General features: G+C 46.3%; 1 protein-coding gene across 1 annotated transcript in view; it reads left to right on the top strand.

Annotated features, from left to right (window-relative positions):
• The window catches only part of plekhh1 (pleckstrin homology domain containing, family H (with MyTH4 domain) member 1), a 59,602-nt gene that overhangs the window by 2,101 nt on the left and 35,154 nt on the right, over positions 1-22,347 (top strand). Inside the window, 2 exon segments of the mRNA XM_041848152.2 lie at positions 8,054-8,274; positions 22,150-22,212. Coding sequence (XP_041704086.2) covers positions 8,122-8,274; positions 22,150-22,212 — 216 coding nt within the window. The 5' untranslated portion in view covers positions 8,054-8,121.

Here is a 22,347-nt window from a genome sequence, read left to right as displayed (position 1 = left end):
GGAGAGAGGTGGAGAGGAGAGGAGGGGAGGAGAGAGAAGGAGGACAGGAGAGGTGGAAAGGAGGAGAGGGTAGGAGAAGAGAGGAGAGAAAAGGAGAGGAGGAGTAGAGAGGGGGAGAGAGGGAGAGGGGACGAGAGGAGGAGAGAAGAGGGGACGAGAAGAGGAGATAGGATAGGAAGATAGGGGGGTCCTACACTGGCTCTTAGGAGACCCTGCACATGCCAGTCTTTGAATGCACAGCTGTTACAGACCCTTGAGCTGCATAATGTGTATAAAACTGTATTTATAAAACCACTAAAGTAGGGGTTTGGACAGCTTTTGGCATGACAAAGGTGTTAGTTACTCCAGGCTTAATAAAAATGAATAACCTATGTAATTTTGTTGCACCAGGTATGTATGTAAAGGTAGTTATATACAGTACTTATCATTGTTGTGATACAAGTGGTAAGTGCGCTATAGCTGCATACCTACTAGCATGAGACACAGTAATTACACTTATTGTACAGTTATTGTAAAACAGTATAGTCTGTGATTCATTAGCATTTAAGGTGTACCATATTCACTTAACCGTAAAGTTGCATACTTCTCTGTAGACGTCTAGAGTAAAAGGCTGGTTTTTAAACCTCCTCTTTAAGAACACACTCAAAAACTAAGTAAGAAAACCCCATAAAAGGTGTGTGTGTGTGTGTATGTGTGAGCACATGCATGCGTATGTGTCATCTTTCCTCTCTGCTTGCTAATCTAAACAGAATACTGTAGCTACTTTGGTTGTAAAGTGAGGCACTGAGACCAAAACATTGAGTCATAGTTTAAAACACGAGTGTATGTGTGCCAGGGTTGTGTGTTTGATTCCCACGGGGGGCCTCTATGAAAAATGTATGCACTCACTAACTGTAAGTCGCTCTGGATAAGAGCGTCTGCTAAATGACATAAATGTATTAATGTGTCGGGGGGTGGATGGGAGAGGTGGGCTCTGTCCTAGATAGCTACGTGAACCAGACAGGAAGACCATACTGGGTATATCTATGTAATGTAACCTGTCCCTGACCACTCCACATCTATAAACACAACTCTATCCCTGTGTTTTCTCTGTCTCTTTTTCTCTATTACACACACACACACACACAGATTTAGACACATGGTCCTCCCTGATCTGAGTCATTCTGGTTAGAAGCCAGTGGGGATTTGAAATGTCTACTGGGATGATATCATCCCATCATTGGTCCAATCACCTAATCTCTTCCATCACCCCAGCTGCATGCTCAGCACTGTGCGTGTGTGTGTTTGCGTGTGTGTGATAGTGAGAGAGAGTGCGAGAGAGAGAGAGAGAGAGGGTGTGGGTGTGGGTGTGGGTGTATGCACTCACCAGTGTTGAAGAGTTACGGCTGGCTGGGGAGTGTGTGTTTGAAATGGTTGCTGATTGAAGAGGTAGTGGTTGAGTATATGATCAACTAAAGACTTCTCTATGCACTAGAGACCTACAACATTTCAGTCAATAGCCGTTGTCCTGGAGCCAGAAGTTTTCAGAGTTACTGAGTCAGTGTAGCTCATATGTAGATTAAATGTATATCTTCGATCCAACGAGCTGCTTGCAGCAGGGTTTCCACCCAGTATTCCCCAGACAACTAGTGTTTTCTCTGGCCCAGAGTGTCCCAAGGTCTCCCAGCTGGAGAAGAAGGGAGCAGAGAAAGGAAGACCCACAGAAGGCCTAGAGAGGGACCAGGGAGGGAAGGTCCAGGGAGGGAAGGTCCAGGGAGGGAACGCCCAGGAAGGGAAGGTCCAGGGAGGGAAGGCCCAGGGAGGGAAGGTCCAGGGAGGGAAAGTCCAGGGAGGGAAGGTCCAAATAGGGAACACCCAGGAGGGGAAGGTCCAGGGAGGGAAGGTCCAGGTAGGGAATGCCCAGGAAGGGAAGGTCCAGGGAGGGAAGGCCCAGGGAGGGAAGGTCCAGGGAGGGAACGCCCAGGGAGGGAAGGTCCAGGGAGGGAAGGCCCGGGAGGGAAGGTCCAGGGAGGGAAGGTCCACAGAGGGAACGCCCAGGGAGGGAAGGACCATGGAGGGAAGGTCCAGGGAGGGAAGGTCCAAGGAGGGAAGACCCAGGGATGGAAGGCCCAGGGAGGGAAGGCCCAGGGACGGAAGGCCAAGGGAGGGAAAGGCCAGGGAGGGAAGGCCCAGGGAAGAAGGCCCAGGAAGGGAAGGCCCCAGCCCAGGCTCCCTGCAGCCAGAGGACAGGAGAGGGGAGGGGACAAACTCTGGCCCACCCTCTCCCCCCTATGTTAAACAAGCATGCAAGTGCTAAAGGAACTAAAGGAATTGTTCCAGGGAGAATTAGCATGGTTGTGCTGAAAGTGTTTAACCAGCAAATGGTTTGTTTGCACCCAGCTGTCTTAGCTAGCTTACTGGTGGAGGGGGCCTGGGCTTACCATAGCTGGGCTGCTTTGGCCTGGTCTGGTCTAGCCTGAATGGACTAGCAGGGCCTACCATACCAGGGTTGGCCTGGTTTGGCCGTAGCTAGCTGGGCCTACCGTAGCAGGCCTGCTCTATGCTAGGCTGGCAGGGTCTAGCATGGCTGCCTGCTTTGGGCTGACCTCTCCTCCCTTACACACTGTGTTTCCCTCTGCCTGGCTGGTTCTCCTAAACCTCCAGAGAGATACATCCAGCACTCGGCCAGGGTCTGGGTCTTGTGGTGGGCCAGAGGAACCTCTGGATGTATGGCTTCTGTAATTAGCCTGCTAGCCGGTGCTAACCCTACACTTATGAGCAGGCTAATTGCAGAGAGTACAGAGAGACATGGCTGAGTTTCAGCTGCCATCTGTTTGTCTGGCTGGCAGGTTGGCTGACTGGCTGGCTTCTTGTCTGTCCGTCTGTCTGTCTCAGTCTGTCTGAGTGTCTGTCTGTTTGTCTGTCTTTAGACACCACTATAACAATTGTTATGGATGAGTTATACATTAAACACTTTGTTATCATTACTATGATCAACTTTTCCCCCATTGAATTCAAGCTTGAGCCTTTATGAATAAATGTGTGAGAGTATCTGTCTAGTCAGAGAAAAATGACAACTAGTCAAATCAAATCACATTTTATTTGTCACATGCTTTGTAAACAACAGGGTAAATTAACAGTGAAATGCTTACTTATGGGCCCTTCCCAACAATGCAGAGAGAAAAAATAGAGAAATAGTAAAAAAGAAAAATAACACAAGGAATAAATACACAATGAGTAACGATAACTTGGCTATATACTGTACACGGGGACCCAATACTGACTCAATGTGCAGGAGTATGAGGTAATTGAGGTAGCTATGTACATATAGGTAGGGATAAAATGACCAGGCAACAGGAGAGATAATTAACAGTAACGGCAGCGTATGTGATGAGTCAAAAAAGATGAGTCAAAAAAGGATCAATGCAGATATTCCGGGTAGCTATTGGTAAACTGTTTAATTAACTATTTAGCACTCTTATAGCTTGGGGGTAGAAGCTATTCAGGGTCCTGTTGGTTCCAGACTTGGTGCATCGGTACCGCTTGCTGTGCTGTAGCAGAGAGAACAGTCTATTATTATTATTAGGGCCTTCCTCTGACACCACCTGGTATAGAGGTCCTGGATGGCAGGGAGCTCGGCCCCAGTGATATACTGGGCCGTAAGCACTACCCTCTGTAGCACCTTGCAGTCGGATGCAAAACAGTTGCCATACCAAGTGGTGATGCAGCCAGTCAAGATGCTCTCAATGGTGCAGCTTCAGAACCTTTTGAGGATCTGAGGACCCATGCCGAATCCTTTCAGCCTCCTGAGGGGGAACAGGCGTTGTCGTGTCCTCTTCATGACTGTGTTGATGTGTGTGGACCATGATAGTTCCTTAGTGATGTGGACACCAAGGAACTTGAAGCTCTCGACCTGTTCCACAACAGCCCTGTCGATGTGGATGGGGGCGTGCTCGGCCCTCCATTTCCTGTAGTCCACGATCAGCTCCTTTGTCTTGCTGACACTCAGGGAGAGGTTGTTGTCCTGGCACCACACTGTAGGCGGTCTCATCGTCGACGGTGATCAGGCCTACCACCGTCGTGTCGTCTGCAAACTTAATGATAGTGTTGTAGTCGTGCGCGGCCACGCAGTGGTGGGTGAACAGGTAGTACAGGAGGGGACTAAACATGCACCCCTGAGGGGCCCCTGTGTTGAGGGTCAGCTTGGCGGATGTGTTGTTGCCTACCCTCACCACCTGGGGGCAACCCATCAGGAAGTCCAGGATCCAGTTGCAGAGGGAGGTGTTTAATCCCAGGGTCCTTAGCTTAGTGATGAGCTTGGAGGGCACAATGGTGTTGAACACTGAGCTGTAGTCAATGAACAGCATTCTCATGTAGGTGTTCCTATTGTCCAGGTGGGAAAGGGCAGTTTGGAGTGCATTAGAGATTGTGTCATCTGTGGATCTTTTGGGGCAGTATGCGAATTCGAGTGGGTCCAGGGTGTCTGGGATGATGGTGATTATGTGAGCCATGACCAGCCTTTCAAAGCATTTCATAGCTACAGATGTGAGTGGTACGGGGCAATAGTTATTTAGACAGGTTACTTTGGTGTAGCAGGATTTCTTATAAGCCTGGTCTGGTCTAGCCTGAGTAAAGGTGATCTAGAGTTTTTTCACCTCTAGTTGCACAGGTGACATGCTTGTAGAAATTAGGTAAAACGGATGTCAGTTTTCCTGCATTAAAGTCATCAGCCACTAAGAGCGCAGCCTCTGGATGTGCATTTTCTTGTTTGCTGATGGCCCTATACAGCTCGTTGAGTGCGACCTTAGTGCCAGCATCGGTTTGTGGTGTTAAATAGACAGCTACGAAAATTATAGATGAAAACTCCCATGTACTGTAGCTCAGTTTGTAGAGCATGGCGCTTGCAATGCCAGGGTTGTGGGTTCGATTCCCACGGGGGACCAGTATGAAAATGTATGCACTCACTACTGTAAGTTGCTCTGGATAAGAGTGTCTGCTAAATTACGTAAATGTAGATGTCCCTCTCTTGGTAAATAGTGTGGTCTACAGCTTATCATGATTTATCCACTCTCTGACATAGTCTCGTCAGGTATCCCGCGCTGTCTCCTCTTTCTTCGAGTGTCGGGGATTTGGGCCTGGTCCGCGATAATCAATATGTCTTTCGCCTCCGACTCATTGAAGTAGAAGTCCTTGTCCAAATGGAGGTTAGTGATAGCTGTTCTGATGTCCAGAACCTCTTTTTGCTCATAGGAAATGATGGCGGAAACATCATGTACAAAAAAAATGCAAAATAATACACAAAATAGCACAATTGGTCAGGAGCCGTAAAACGGCCGCCATTCTCTCCGGCGCCATTACACATACTCTCTCAATCTCTGATCCCTCTCTCTCAGGTAAAAATAACTTCAGCGCCCCAGTTTCCCACATTCAGAGTTCTGCCCATTCACTCACTCTCACACATTATTTTCCCCTTTCTTTATTTGCCTAGCTAGGATAGCTGGCACACAAACAGCCCCCCTCCAGCCTCCACATCCGTGATGGGACTGTCATGCAGAAAGACACTATTGTACCGGCCTGGATCCCATTTCACTCCTGCCCTGTAATTAAGAAGGTATTGCCTGGCCTGGCTGGGTTGGGGACAGCTGGGTTGGGGGTTGGGGGCTGGGGGCTGGGGTGGGATATAGGCATTGCATGGCCAGGCTACACTAGGCCTTGGCAGCACATTAACTAAAGCTATGGAGATCTTGGTGGAGCACAGGGACTGGGTTAGGAGGTATTAGGTAATTTAGTTAAAAAGCATGGCCTGGCCTGCTGTGTGTAGAGCAAAACACAGTTTGAGGTTCAAAGAGGAAGCTTTTATTTAACTGTCATCATGAAGTCATCGCTGAGCGGTGAGTGTTTGCTTTTCTCACATTGCCCCACTGAGTCACAGGAAGTGAAGTGAGGATGAGTTTTGAGGTGAAACACTATTTTCCTAAGATCTACAGAGGGGTTTCACATGATTTTGCTTAGCAAAAAACGTGGAAAAAGTGACACCTATTATACAGATGCTGTATCTTAATTTGATCATCCTGTTGTTGCAGGAATTTTCCTGTACAGAAGAAAATGCAAGCTTGTATTGTATTCAAGGTTTAAAAAGGCTTCTAACGTTTGTAATTTCCACTTTAAAATGTCAGACTTGATTTACTCTAACAAATAATTTATCAAGCCCTACAAATAATGTCCTATTCAGTGATGTGATTAGTTACTTGGAAAGTAATGTATTACATATTTCTAGTTAACACATTACATTACAATATTACTTTGTGTGGAAAGTAATGTGTTATATTACTAGTTACATTACTTCGCGTTACTTTCATGAAAAAAATCTGTTTGTTTGAGGGAAGGAGCAAGGCGAGCCGCACACGCTCTACCAAAAACAGACTACTTACTAACTCACCCAATGATGCGCAGCTCACGCACAAGAGATGGCGATGCGCTCGTGCCAAAAGCCTATCTCTCTCTTGTAAAACAATGTTCGCTCAATATGCCTACTTGGAAGTTGATAGGATATTTTGGTAGCCTCCACAGACAGTTTAGATTGTTCTCTTTTCAGCAGCAGCCATTTGCTTTCCAACCTGTTTTCCCACGATTGTATTTGAAATATTGTTGATGCCTGTTTTGGCTGCATGCTGTTCATTGACAGATTTGCCGCACATTCTGAACTGTAGACTATGCCTTGTGACTGGGCTACACACAATCCACAGCTAGGCAATCAAAATAAAAACGTTATCCTCTGCGGCAAAATTATAGGCCTACTTCTGGTGTAGTATTCTGAATTATTACATTTCTTTCTGAACAGACAACAGTAATACTGTACCTTTGGCAAATGTATTTCAATTAATCAGGAGTGCTGCAGCACCCTTCCCGCGGCTATGATTCTATAAGGAAATAAATTATGAATTGCAACACTGGAGAGATGATAGTTGCAGGCTCATGTCTATCAGACCAGAGAGAGGGAGAGAGATCATAGAAAGCTAATCTCATTCTAGTTCTGTGAGAGATAGGCTACAGGCACGCTTCCCTCTCTCACCACAGCAACAGCCACGCTTTGGTCTCTAGGCTACAATGTTGCGCAAAACATAAACCCGGGGTGCCCAACACAAATCAATTCTTAGAATATCAGGCACAGGCTGAAAATCTACATTTTCACAATATGTTTGTTTAGGGGGCATTAGAGGAGAGGAGGGAACTCTAATGAACTCTGATTGCTTTTATTCAAATTTTCACCTCTCAGTGAAAAAAAGGTTGATGCCACGAGAGGTACCAGATCCTGGCAAATAGGTTCCGGAACAAAACAGTCAAAAACGGAGAGGTGCCGGATCATGTTCCAGCAGGATCTGGCTCAAATTAAGCACTGGCGTTACTTTTGTAAATCGTTACCCCCCAACAAACTCTCACAGGCTCATGTCAGAATTAGATGTTCATCCATGTTTCTCAAACATAACATTTTGAAGTTGTTCCAAACGTCAAATTCCGAAGTGTTTAAGTTTAAGTTTAGGCATTAACTCCGAATGGTTAAGATAAGGGTTAAGGTTTGGGATAGGCTTAAAACCTAAATATTTGTAAAACTTTTTAATCGCTGGATTTGAACATGCAACCTTTGGCACCAGAAGCAGATGCTTACACACACATTCACCATCCCTGTCCACAAAATCCTAGCAAAACCAAACCAGCTTGAAAGTAACAGCGCTCACATTTGCCCCTAGTGGCCGGTTTCCACGTCATCTCCCAATGTCCTCAGACATGGATGGACGTCGAATACTGACTTGCATCACGGGTGACCTGGATGTACCCCCAACACTGGTCCTGCAGGATTATTTTTCTGCTGTAGAAAACTGGCTCAAATTAAGATCCTACATCTGTAGCAGTCTGCTGATCCATTCCTGTGGCCTGACGCTTGATATCTCTTTGTGTGAGTGATGTAGTGTTTTGTGAAATGTGCTGTGTCTGTTTAATATGCATTTGTAATGTTGTGTATTGAGCTGACCAGGGTAGTGTGTGTGTGTGTTAATCACTGTGTGTTGTTTGGCAGGTCCGGTTCAATCGGTCGGTTACCAGTCTGCGAGGTCTGTCCGTCTGTCGGTCAGCGGTGCGGTCAAGATGGCGGATGTCTTGGAGAGTGGCGGGGCGGGAGCAGGCTCTGTAGGAGTAGCGGGCAGCGTGGATTGGCAGAAGCGTTGCGTTGCCTTGGAGATGCAGCTGCTCAGGTTCCGTCTGCAGGCGGGGAAGATCCGAGAGCTGCTGGCTGAGAAGGTGAGAAAGAGGGGCATCATGGGTAATGTAGTACAACCACCATGATGTGCCATTGCTACATTGTACTGTCTAAGGCAATGTTTCTTTATTCTGGTCCTGGGGACCGAAATAGGTGAACATTTTGTTTTTGCCCTAGCACTACACACTTGATTCTACTAATCAACGCATCATCAAACCTTTAATTAGTAGAATCAGGTGTGTAGTGCTAGGGCAAAAACAAAATGTGCACTTAACTGTATTTGGGTCCCCAAGACCAGGATAAAGAAACACTGGTCTAACGGAAAAGAAAGAACAGTAGTACCGAAATCGACATTATTTTATCATCACATAACATAAAGTACAGGATTACGTTTTCCACCCACGGAGCAGCCTTGCCAGTGCGTGTTTTGACCTGACATTGATTTGATGTTCATGAATGAACTGTACTACAGTTTGTTCACCATTATACAGCCAACAGACACACACAGTGTGGGAACTGGATACGCTATGATGACAATTCTCTGTGCTGATCTAGTAGAACAGTAGGCTGGTTTAAGAACATGATTTTCTTTGGGTATTCCTCCTTGGCCAGTTGCCACACTGACACAAAAGACTAACTGTGAATGAACACCTAAAGTCTCCCCCCTTCTATCCCTCTCGCTCTCCTTCTGTTGTCCACCTAGTCTCTGTCATGCTGCATTAACCTCTGTGTTGCAACAAACGGTTAACTGTCTGTTCCTTGTCTGTTCCAAACAGCCCTGCATGAAAGCAAGGAAACTACTGACTCATGTGAATGAGTGCCTGAGTAAAAATGCAGGTGTGTGTGTGTGTGTGTGGTTTGTGCTGTATGTGTGTGTGTGGTTTGTGCTCTATGTGTGTGGGGGTATCAGGGAGGCTGCTGCGAGGAGGACGGCTCATAATAACGGCTGGAACGGAGCGAATGCAATGGCATCAAACACATGGTTTGATGTATTTGATAACATTCCACTTACGCCGCTCCAGCCATTACCACGAGCCTGTCCTCCCCAATTAAGATGCCACCAACCTCCTGTGGTGTGTGTGTGTGTATGTGTGTGGATGGATGGAAATAGGCTTTCTCTAAGCTAGATTTGTCCAGTTCATCTACAGTAAGTGTTCTGAGAAAAGTTCCTTATAACATAATTCCAGAAACAGTATAGCAACATTTACGAGGGATAGTTCTTAGAGTTTGTAATTGTAACATGAAACAAACATTTTTAAATTTTCCTTTGACATCATCAGAATGTCATGCTTGTTTCAAACCATTCTAATAATGTTCAGAGTAACAAAAGGACCAAGAAAACAACATCAAGAAAAACTTCCACAAGGACTAATTCAAGGCAAGAAATAGTAAGAGCACGCAACAAAAAAGGCAGAGATAATTTATTGTTATTAAGCAACCCTATGTCAACCTCAACCATTTGAAAGCCATTTTGTTATGGGACTGCTTCTTGCTAGCTGTAAGGGAGTTTTCCATGTGCAGACTTATAGCTCCACTACTCCAAATAAAACCAAATATATTTGCATTGTTTTAGTAAGGGGGACTGTCATTCTAAGTTTCATCCCTTATCCTCCTGCTGTTGTAGATCATTCTCCCGGATGTTTACAGGGCAAATTTAGGATTAATGATAAGACCAGAAAGTCTCTCTGTTGCCCAGTGGCCTCTGTAGGGTGTTATTTTCTGTCTCTTGTCAACCAATCAGCCCTCTATCTTCTCTCTCTCTGTGTGTGTGTGTGTGTGTGTTTACGTGTGTTTGCGTGCGTGCATGTGCATGTGCGTGTGTGTGTGGGGCAGGGGCGTGAAGCAATCTTTCCAAACAGCAATAATATGGCCGACTAGCACTCAACACCCTCCCCCTCCCCAGAGAGAACACACTCAGCAACAACGCAGACCTCCACCCACCAGCCCAGCCTTGCTTGCTCTTTATAGAAGAGCTGTTTTTCTATTAGTGATGGGTTGGCTATAGTAACTGGACTCATAATTACATGAATTTCTTCCTAATGGCTATAAGAAGTGGAGATGTGCTCTATCATGTGATGCAGGTCAATGTACAAAAAAAAACAAAGTACAGAGAGGAAGTCTATAGAAGGCAAAAGGCTACTGGCTTTGAGTGCACTGCACATATAAACATGATTTGTTGGGTTAGTTTGTTTATTTTATAATACTGGAACCAAACGTGTGGAGCCTAAAACCATAGTGCAAGCGAGACTGGAAGCTCTTTTCTCTAACCAAATTAGGTCTCACTGGACTTTGGGAAGAAACCTTAAATAAGCTGTTGGACTGGAAGATTAGAAAGAAAGGACTCTCTCTCTCTCGTTCTCTCTCTCTCCCACCCCTCTTCTGACCTCTGCATGTCCACTTAATGATTGAGCCAACTTTTCACTAAACCATCAACAGTAACAACTGCTCTCACTAACCATTAACAGCCATATCACTAAGGGTTAATGATTATAGTCAGTCGCAGCTGAAACACTGAGGTAGATGGAGGTTGGCGTTTGGCGGAGAACAGCCTGCTCTCTCTCTCTCTCTCTCTCTCTCTCTCTCTCTCTCTCTCTCTCTCTCTCTCTCTCTCTCTCTCTCTCTCTCTCTCTCTCTCTCTCTCTCTCTCTCTCTCTCTCTCTCTCTCTCTCTCTCTCTCTCTCTCTCTCTGTGTGTGTCTCTCTCTCTCTCTCTCTCTATCTCTCTCTCTCTCCCTCTCTCTCTCTCTCGCTCTCTCTCGCTCTCAGGTATTAAGACAATATAGTAGAACCTGCAGGTATGGCTAACCTGCAGACCAGCAGCAGCTTTCTGAGGGTCTGCAAAAAGGTGTAGAATGCAGGTATACATTCAAGGGAATATTCTTAGATGTGTGTTACTGCTAGCCGCATATCCAGGCCCTCTTTCAAATACTTGTTTCGATGTCTCACAATGGGATTCCCTGATAGGCGGATCACTACAGGAGGAACCAATCACACAACTTCTGTCAGAGACAGACAGGTTGAGTGGCAAATGCGGTGAGTCCCTCCCTGCCAGTCGCCTCACCTCTGGTTATTCTCGCTCTCTTCCTCAATAGTGTTTGATTGCGGCCCGCAATTCGGGGCCTTCCTGCATGTGGGCATTCCTGCATCAGCGGATGCGGTTGGCATCCAACACTATGATGCATTACCGGCACCTACTGTACTGGAGCGCCCCCACCGCCCGCCTGTGTACTGGAGTCCTAGCTTAAAAATGGACCAATAGAAGTATAAAGAGGGGTTCATGCAGGAATTCCTACAGAAGGGTGCTTGAGCCTTTTACTTTTGGTTTTAGTCCACCAGCTTTAAACAGCTGTAAAAAAACGATATTTTATGTTATTGAAACTATATTTCACAGCGATTTAGATGTTACAATGATTCCCTACACTAATCAGTGCTTGTTTTCTCACATAAACTGAAATTGAGCAAACAGTGTAGAATTATTGCAACCAGAAAAGGACAGAGCGATTTACACTAGATAACAAAGCCACAAAGTCAGAACAGCTTTCCCATTTTGACAGATGCCGCTCTGGTGGGAGAACTCAATAGGCGAATATCCCAGCCAATCACAACACTGGCGGTGAAGTAATACTGTGAAACACTATCATTTCACTATTACTGCAGATACAGTATATTATGAAACATTTCAGAAATTCGAATGCAAAAATTCAACAAGAAAATCCTATGTGTAGTACCTTTAAACATACAAAAAACGATCTAAAACAAAAAAACACATGTAAAATCTACATGGCTAGATAGCTAGCGAATTTGCCGGTTTGTCACAATGTAAATGTAAATGACTTAGCATGAGTTTCGGTTAGCATGCTAATCGACAGCATGCACCCCAGCATGGATATTTTCTTCAGTTAAACATGACAAACTGAACACATTATATGTACAGTATATATTAATGCATCATTATCAAATATTGTAATGAGGAAACATTTGAGACTTGAATGGCCAACATTTCACATCAAAACAGGAGTTGATTTTCTCACACTTCAGCTCAAAAACGGCTGCCATGTTTTCTAAAATATTTTTTTGAATGGCAGACTGATCACATGACCAATATCGGTTCTCTGATTGGAGGATTCCAAAGAATGGCCCACTAGGTGGCGCTGCCGATCAAAATGCCCAGTTTATAAAAAGTAGCACATTGTTTATGGTAAAATGTTGTAGCAACCATTGCCGTAAGGCCAGCTAAACCACCAAACTAGCTTTTCTACCTGGCCAGACAGTAGAATTGCTAGCTCTCCTCTCTTGTTTAGTTCAACCCACTTTCCCTCGTGACGTGTTGACTAGACTGACTGACCTAGCTTCACAGCTCGACTGTCAAGAGAGACGCTTTGTTCATTGAGAGACAAAGAAAGCTCATTGTGCTAACTAGCTAGGTTTTTAGCTAGCTCCTTACTCTCGTTTAGTTCAACCTATGTTCACTCGTTTGTGTTAACTTGACCGACTGGTTTAGCCTCACTGCATTACGTTCATGGGATAATATCAGCCCGAAGTCGAACAACGCAACGATTTAGGGATGCAGGAAGGGTAACAGTGGTTTGACCGCGGCCCAACCTGACTGTCCGGTTCAATGAATTATGGCCACTGCTACCCCGCCTAAGGGCAAACCAGGTCAGGCACTCGAACCCCCTCACTGGGGGCTCGACAATGCTGGAAAGCCAGCTGCTACTGGCTCTTCCACCTACGGTGGAATTACCAGCTTTCTTTCTCGTTTATCATATCTACGTTCACTCATTTAGTTGACTAAACTGACCGGTTACACCTCACAGTGCTATGGTCAAAAAAGACTGAAGAAGGCCTCCCGAGTGGCGCAGAGGTCTAAGGCACTGCATCGCAGTGCTTGAGGCGTCACTACAGACCCGGGTTTGATCCCGCGAATGGGAGACCCATGAGGCGGCAACAATTGGCCCAGCGTCGTCCGGGTTAGGGGAGGGTTTGGCCGGCCGGTATGTCCTTGTGACTCCTGTGGCGGGCCGGGCGCATGCATGCTGACACGATCGCCAGTTGTACGGTATTTCCTCCAACACATTAGTGTGGCTGGCTTCCGGGTTAATCGAGCAGTGTGTCAAGAAGCAGTGCGACTTGGCAGGGTCGTGTTTTGGAGGACGCATGCCTCTCCCAAGTCCGCACAGGAGTTGCAGCGATGGGACAAGACTATAACTACCAATTGGATATCATGAAAAAGGGGGTAAAAAGAGACTGAAGAAGCAACGCTATTCACACAATTGTCTTCAGCTAATGTAGTGCTAGCTAGGTTATTAGCCCACTGGGTGAACACTAGCTAACTAACACCAAAGCCTCATTGCTAAGCATTGACTGGCACACCTAACCTGGTTAGCAATTATTTTTGCTAACTAACTAACCACCGTCTAGAAATTGCTAGGTGTGCATACTAACTGATCCAGTCCCACCATGACGTGATCTGGTCAATGAGCCTAAAACAGACTAGCTAACGTGGCAAGGCTGGCTGTACCACTGCTAACCTAGGCTAGGTGAAACGCTCACACGGCCTACCTCAGCTAGCACACCACTAACTTTGTTCTCTTGCATAGTTCACATATCATTTTTGTGCTTACTTATGTAACCAGCCCCACCTACAAGTTTCTCCGGTCCAAGAGACTCAAAGCCCCAGGTCAGCTACCGTGTCAAGGCTTGCCTTGCCATCACCTGTCCCGCAAACCTGGCAACCCGATCTCCGCTTATACGAGCCAAGGCTCCGCAGCAGGGAGAGAGGATAGCCGTTGACTCTCTCGTCAATGGCTATCCCATTGGATAGTGGAGGCTATTATAATTGCCTTATAATAGCAATAGTTTACAGACCCCGGATGGCCTGAGGGCTCATTCCACCAGAGGTATGGCTACCTCTTGGGCACTGTTCAAATGCATCTCTTTGCAAGAGATTTGCGATGCGGCATGTTGGCCCACCTCTCACACATTTATGAGTTTTTACCAACTGGATGTCACTGCACCTTCATTGGTGCATACTGTCCTCAGTGACAGAGCCTCTGAGGCAGTGGTGTAGTGGTGCCTGGAGAAGTGGGTATACTCAAATTTTGCAAACAAAATCCCAAACGGCCCGCCCAGCGAAGGAAAGGCGCCCTGTGTGAAAGTGTTTTGAGAAACAGTCACTTACACTCTGAATTACCTAAAATTATAAATCCCATTTAGGTAATTCACAGCCAGGCCAACCCAAGCTGTACTGTGCAGGAGGCTAAGAGTAGGCCTACTATTGAAATACATAAATGAGGCTGTCAACTGAGTTCAGGAGAAATTGTCAGGTTTTTGCTCTCAAAGGCACACTGTAATAGAAAAACAACAAATTGGCCTTTCCCTCTATCATTAGCATCGCTATATTTTTCCTGTTACTTCATTGTTTGAAACCTGGATGTTTTACTTCATATTATGAGGCATGTCTTACGTTGCTTCAAAGTCCCACCATAGAAACATGGAGGCAATTATTTTACAGACTTCCTCATTTGCGTTCTCCTGTACTATTGGTTTTCTTTCAACTTTCTTTCATTGTCTAGCAGCCAAAGGCATTATCCTAGTCATATTAGCAACCTGCATCTTTAGATCTCCCCTCTTTCTAAATTTCTAATGGATATTTCCATCTCTGTCCATGAAACCGCTTGCATGTGCGGTGCGTATTTTAGAACTGTGTTTTCCCACAAATTGCAATTTGGAACATTTGTGCGTAGGCCTACCGCCGTGTGCACGTCACTGCACCTAAAATGTGAAGAAATAATAGTTCATCAACATTTTAAGCAAAACATTCTGATCTGTTCCATCAGCCTTATTAATTGGTACGGCATATACATCCACTACACTACTTTGATACGCATCATGGGGATTAAGAAGTGAGTATACACAATGCCCATTGAAAAATATGTGAGTATGCGGCGTATACCTGCGAATACCCTCCACTACACCACTGCTCTGAGGCGTGATATTGTTGGGACTACCTGAGTTTTGGAAAGTATGTCTCATATCCCATTGTGAGACATCGAAAGGAGTATTTGAAAGAGAACTCAAGGTTACTTTCGTAACCCCGGTTCTCTGAGAAGGAGTGAGATGTCTCAGCAAGGAAGAGAGACATGCCATAGGGTGGGGCGAGTGGCGCCTTATAAGGGGGAGAGGCTCACCTCATTCGCCACTCGACCTCTGTCTCCGACAGACGCTGTGTGATTGGTTCTTCCTGGAGTGATCCTCCTATCAGCAAATCCCATTGTGAGACATCTCACTCATCTTCTCAGAGAATCGGGGTTACGAAAGTAGCCTAGTTTCTCCATGTGTTTACTCATGTCCAGATTCTTAAGATAGTTGTAGCAGGAGTATGTTAACTGCCCTGTTGTCTATGACGGAGCTACTATGACAGAGTCTGTTATCCTGTCTGTCACTATCTCTCTGTCCATCTCCCTCCCTGGATACTATCAGCCCCTCTGGATTCATTTACATTTTACATTTATATCATTTAGCAGACGCTCTTATCCAGAGCAACTTGCAAATTGGTGTATTCAACTTATGATAATATAATATTTGTTTTTTATGGGGGGGAGAGCTTCCGTAGAGGTAGGGGAGCTAGCAGGCCAGAGGTTGATGAACGCAGTGCCCTCGTTTGGGTGTAGGGTCTGATCAGAGCCTGAAGGTAAGGAGGTGCCGTTCCCCTCACAGCTCCGTGGTCTTGTAGTAGATGCAAGCCTCAACTGGAAGCCAGTGGAGTGTGCGGAGGAGCGGGGTGACATGAGAGAACTTGGGAAGGTCGAACACCAGACGGGCTGCACCGTTCTGGATAAGTTGTAGGGGTTTAATGGCACAGGCAGGGAGCCCAGCCAACAGCGAGTTGCAGTAATCCAGACGGGAGATGACAAGTGCCTGGATTAGGACCTGTGCCGCTTTCTGTGTAAGGTAGGGTCGTACTCTGCGAATGTTGTAGAGCATGAACCTGCAGGATCGGGTCACCGCTTTGATGTTAGTGGAGAACGACAGGGTGTTGTCCAGAGTCACGCCAAGGTTCTTTGCACTCTGGGAGGATGACACAATGGAGTTGTCAACCGTGATGGCGAGATCATGGAGCGGGCAGTCCTTCCCCGGGAGGAAGAGCAGCTCTGTCTTGCCGAGATTCAGATTGAGGTGGTGAACCCGACATCCACACTGATATGTCTGCCAGACATGCAGAGATGTGATTCGCCACCTGGTTATCAGAAGGGGGAAAGGAGAAAATTAATTGTGTGTCGTCTGCGTAGCAATGATAGGAGAGACCATGTGAGGATATGACAGAGCCAAGTGACTTGGTGTATAGAGAGAATAGGAGAGGGCCTAGAACTGAGCCCTGGGGGACACCAGTGGTGAGAGCACGTGGTGCAGAGACAGATTCTCGCCACGCCACCTGGTAGGAGCGACCGGTCAGGTAGGAAGCAATCCAAGAGTGAGCAGCGCCGGAGATGCCCAACTCGGAGAGGGTGGAGAGGAGGATCTGATGGTTCACAGTATCAAAGGCAGCAGATAGGTCTAGAAGGATAAGAGCAGAGGAGAGAGAGTTAGCTTTAGCAGTGCGGAGAGCCTCCGTGACACAGAGAAGAGCAGTCTCAGTTGAATGACCAGTCTTGAAACCTAACTGGTTTGGATAAAGAAGGTAATTCTGAGAGAGATAGGAGGAGAGTTGGCTAGAGACGGCATGCTCAAGAGTTTTGGAGAGAAAAGAAAGAAGGGATACTGGTCTGTAGTTGTTGACATCGGAGGGATCGAGTGTCAAGGCCAGCGGTCAAGGATGAGTTGATGAGCGAGGTGAGGTAAGGGAGAAGGTCTCCGGAAATGGTCTGGAGAAGAGAGGAGGGGAGGGGATAGGGTTAAGCGGGCAGGTTGTTGGGTGGCCGGCCGTCACAAGTCGCAAGATTTCATCTGGAGAGAGAGGGGAGAAAGAAGTCAAAGCATAGGGTAGGGCAGTGTGAGCAGGACCAGCGGTGTCATTTGACTTAATAAATGAGGATCGGATGTCGTCAACCTTCTTTTCAAAATGGTTGACGAAGTCATCCACAGAGAGGGAGGAGGGAGGGGGAGGAGGAGGAGGATTCAGCAGGGAGGAGAAGGTGGCAAAGAGCTTCCTAGGGTTAGAGGCAGAGGCTTGAAATTTAGAGTGGTAGAAAGTGGCTTTGGCAGCGGAAACAGAGGAAGAGAATGTAGAGAGGAGGGAGTGAAAAGATGACAGGTCCGCAGGGAGTCTAGTTTTCCTCCATTTCCACTCGGCTGCCCGGAGCCCTCTTCTGTGAGCTCGCAATGAGTCGTCAAGTCACGGAGCAGGAGGAGAGGACCGAGCCGGCCGGGAGGATAGGGGACATAGAGAGTCAAAAGATGCAGAAAGGGAGGAGAGGAGGGTTGAGGAGGCAGAATCAGGAGATCGGAGGGAGAAGGATTTAGCAGAGGGAAGAGATGATAGGATGGAAGAGGAGAGAGTAGCGGGAGAGAGAGAGCGAAGGTTGCGACGGCACATTACCATCTGAGTAGAGGCAGAGTGAGTAGTGTTGGAGGAGAGCGAGAGACAAAAGGATACAAAGTAGTGGTCGGAGACTTGGAGGGGAGTTGCAGTGAGATTAGTAGAAGAACAGCATTTAGTAAAGATGAGGTCAAGCGTATTGCCTGCCTTGTGAGTAGGTGGGGACGGTGAGAGGGTGAGGTCAAAAGAGGAAAGGAGTGGAAAGAAGGAGGCAGAGAGAAATGAGTCAAAGTCAGACGTAGGGAGGTTAAAATCACCCAGAACTGTAAGGGGTGAGCCATCCTCAGGAAAGGAAGGTGTCAAGCTCATTGATGAACTCTCCAAGGGAACGATAAATGACAAGGATGTTAAGCTTGAATGGGCTAGTGACTGTGACAGCATGGAATTCAAATGAGGAGATGGGTCAGGGGAAAAAGAGAGAATGTCCACTTGGGAGAGATGAGGATTCCTGTTCCACCGCCGCGCTGACCAGATGCTCTCGGGGTATGCGAGAACACATGGTTAGACGAGGAAAGAGCAGTAGGAGTAGCAGTGTTTTCTGTGGTAATCCATGTTTCCATCAGCGCCATAGGCTGAGATGAACTCTGCCTTGTTGGACGCAGAATGGCAGTTCCAGAGGCTCCCAGAGACCTGGAACTCCACGTGAGTCGTGCGCGCAGGGACCACCAGATTAGAGTGGCAACAGCCACGTGGTGTGAAGCGTTTGTATGGCCTGTGCAGAGAGGAGAGAACAGGGATAGACAGACACATAGTTGACAGGCTACAGAAAAAGGCTGCAATAATGCAAAGGAGATCTGAATGAAATGAACTAAACATCTGGGAAAGCGAGAGAGCGGGGCCTCCCTCACTTACGTTTCACTGAAACACTCTCCCAACTTCCACTTTAGAAATTATAATTGTTGTAAACTACAGCGGTTCAATGTTTTCTAGGAATAGACTCTAACTTAGTTAATTCAGCTAGCTAACTTGGTACAGTATTCTTCTGTGAAAACCGTTCAGGGCACCGAATCCTATGACGCCATAGCCAACTAGCATGCCAGCCTCCAATAACACGGTTTAGCACCAATACTCGGTTACAACAAACCACCAGTGTGTTAACACTGCGTGTCTCACTGTTAAGAGAGGAGAGGAGTACCATACCATCACTCTACCCACCCCCCAGCCTTACAGCATTACTACTCCTCTCAACTCAACTTTCTAAACACAAGACTCCATTTTGAAAAGGAAATCTAGGCCATTTTAACTTCCACACAAAAAATACTGAGCATTTAAATAAAAATTAAATAGATAGATTCATCTTAGATTCTATGCTCTTACAAGTAACTTGGTTGAGTTACTCTGTGAAATATGAGAGCGTATTAAATGCAGCAGTAAGATGATTCTGAAGTCAGTCACAGTGAACAACAGTTGTTGGATACTTGGCATAGTTGTCTCATGCCTGGTCAGCGGCTGGGGGCGCTCACCTGTTGAACACCTGTTGATAGCCCTGCAGACACACACACACACACACATACACAGGCACACACACACATGCACACACAGTACTGTGTCAGCCTTCGAAGAACTCTTACAGCTCACGTCTCAATCCCATGACTCAGGTTGATTCCAACTCCAGCTCTTTCAACTTTGACCTCTAATCGTCTCTGACCTCCTTTATTTTCTAAAGGTTACTACAAGCTCCACTCCGCTGATCTACGTGTGTTCGCATGGGTGGAGTGGGATTTTGAACATGTATGTTGAATGCCTGAGTGTATATACAAGAAGCCGCCCCTTTTGTGACAAAAAACTACATTGCAACACTGCGCTACACTAAGAATCTTGCGTCTCCGTAGAGTTTGTAGTAAGCTTTACTTGGATGTGTCAGCTACTTTAATGTTCATTCCATTTTATAAGTACCACCGATGGCCCCTCGTTGTCATCTTGGCCTGCTTAAATCTTGCTGAGAGACTTATGACTATAACTAACCATATGCTTTTTACTACTGGTTAATGTGTGGTGAAGACTCGATTGCTTCTCTGGCTCCTCTCTCACTAGTGCCTTTCTTTGGACTCATTCGAAAGGTTTTTGACCTTGAGGTGAGGAGTCACTCCACCACTAACCACTAACACCCTACGCCCACTCCATCCCGCTGTTTCCCCCTTCTCCCCTAGATTTAGTCAGTGTGACTGAGCCTGTGTCCTAAATGGCATCATATTCCCTATATAGTGCACTACTTTTGACCAGACCCCTATAAGCCCGGTGCACAACTGAGCAAGAGGACAAATACATTAGTGTCTAGTTTGAGAAACAGACGCCTCACAGGTCCTCTACTGGCAGCTTCATTAAATAGTACCCGCAAAACACCAGTCTCAACGTCAACAGTGAAGAGGCGACTCCGGGATGCTGACCTTCTAGGCAGAGTTGCAAAGAAAAAGCCATATCTCAGACTGGCCAATAAAAATAAAAGATTAAGATGTACAAAATAACACAGACACTGGACAGATGAAGATTGGAAAAAAGTGTTATTGACAGACAAATCGTAGTTTGAGGTGTTCGGATCACAAAGAAGAACATTTGTGAGACGCAGACCAAATGAAAAGATGCTGGAGGAGTGCTTGATGCCATCTGTCAAGCATGGTGGAGGCAATGTGATGGTCTGGGGGGGCTTTGGTGGTGGTAAAGTGGGAGATTTGTACAGGGTGAAAGTGATCTTGAAGAAGGAAGGCTATCACTCCATTTTGCAACGCCATGCCATACCCTGTGGACAGCGCTTGATTGGAGCCAATTACCTCCTACAACAGGACAATGACCCAAAGCACAGCTCCAAACTATGCAAGAACTATGTTGGGAAGAAGCAGTCAGATGGTATTCTGTCTATAATGCAGTGGCCAGCACAGTCACCGGATCTCAACCCTATGGAGCTGTTGTGGGAGCAGCTTGACGGTATGGTACGTAAGAAGTGCCCATCAAGCCAATCCAATTTGTGGGAGGTGCTTCAGGAAGCATGGGGTGAAATCTCTTCAGATTACCTCAACAAATTGACAACTAGAATGCCAAAGGTCTGCAAGGCTGTAATTGCTGCAAATGGAGGATTCTTTGACGAAAGCAAAGTTTGAAGGACACAATTATTATTTCAATTAAAAATAATTATTTCTAACCTTGTCAATTACTACATTTCCTATTCATTTTGCTATATTTCCTATTCAAACTCATTTCATGTATGTTTTCATGGAAAACAAGGACATTTCTAAGTGACCCCAAACTTTTGAACGGTAGTGTACCTATATGGGCTAAACTTATCCTTATTATGGTATTAATGTCAGAGAGGTTGAGGCAGTCTTTGCGAGGTGTACACAGCTAAGCTTTAACTGACGTGTAGCTCTATCGCTCTGGTCTAGGTTTACCTTGTCATGCCCCAGTGCTGAAGGACTAGTCCTCTAGAAATGTAAAAACATCTGATCTCACCACAGATAATTCCTCTGACCCTCCCGTCACACACACACATGCACACACGCACGCATGCGCGCACACACACACATACACACACACACGCACTCTATCCTTGTGGGGACCAAACAATTGATTCCTATTCAAAATCCTATTTTCCCTAACCCCTATCATTAAACCTAACCCTAACCCTTAACCTAACTCCAAACCCTAAACCTAACCCCTAACTCCTAACCCTAATTGTAACCCTAAACCTCACTCCTAAGCCTAAAATAGCCTTTTTCCTTGTGGGGACTGGCAAAATGTCCCCACCTTTACCTTGTTTTATGATCCTTTTGAGGACTTCTGGTCCCCACAAGGATAGTAAAACCAAAAACAAACAGACACACACACTCCGTAGCCCCCTCTGATGAGCTCAGTATAGGGCAATGTCTGACCCCCCCTCCACTATAGGATCAAGTTAGGTTCAGGGTTTTTTCCTGAAAACCCTCTGACGACCTTGTCTGATAATGTCCAAGGTCTTATTGTTCAGTATGATTACATGCTGTGAAGAGGAATGTCTGAGTTGAATGGATTTCGAGGAATGGCTCTCACAAGGTTGTCAAACCAAGGTTCCTCCCTCCTCTACCCCCTCTCCCCTCTCTCCCCTCTCTCCCCTACCCCCCAACGTGTGTGTGTTTGTGGTCTATAGAGTTAACAGAGTGTGTGTGTGTGTGTGTGCTAGCCTACATTACAAGATGTGTCTTGCCTGAACCTGTGCATGGCAGCGTCGCTGAGTTGAGTTGCTGAGTTTGTGTAAGTACTAGAGCTAGCAATTGTGATGGGGGAGGCTCAGAATTACCTCTCAAACACAAACACGCACACACAGGATTTTCCCGTGACCCCCCTTAACCCCGTACTGACACAGCTGAACCATAGGAAGGAGTAACCATGGCAACCCTTTTGTCCCCTAGATGCAGGAGCTGGAGCAGAGGGTTACAGAGTCTGACCAACGGGCTGAGAGCGCTGAGAAACAGGTACAGCAGAGTTTTGAAACCACAGCTTCAGCTACTTCAAACTACTGGAAAAGCTTCAGTCGCCTCAAGTAGCTGCAGCACAGTGTGCCCACAGTCAGGCTCATCTCCACTACAAAAGTCAAAAGAGATGTTCAG

This window comes from Coregonus clupeaformis, chromosome 25, assembly GCF_020615455.1.
Source record: "Coregonus clupeaformis isolate EN_2021a chromosome 25, ASM2061545v1, whole genome shotgun sequence".
Taxonomy (NCBI): Eukaryota; Metazoa; Chordata; class Actinopteri; order Salmoniformes; family Salmonidae; genus Coregonus; species Coregonus clupeaformis.
Note: the sequence above shows the minus strand (reverse complement) of the source record. Positions and strands in the feature narration are given on the sequence as shown.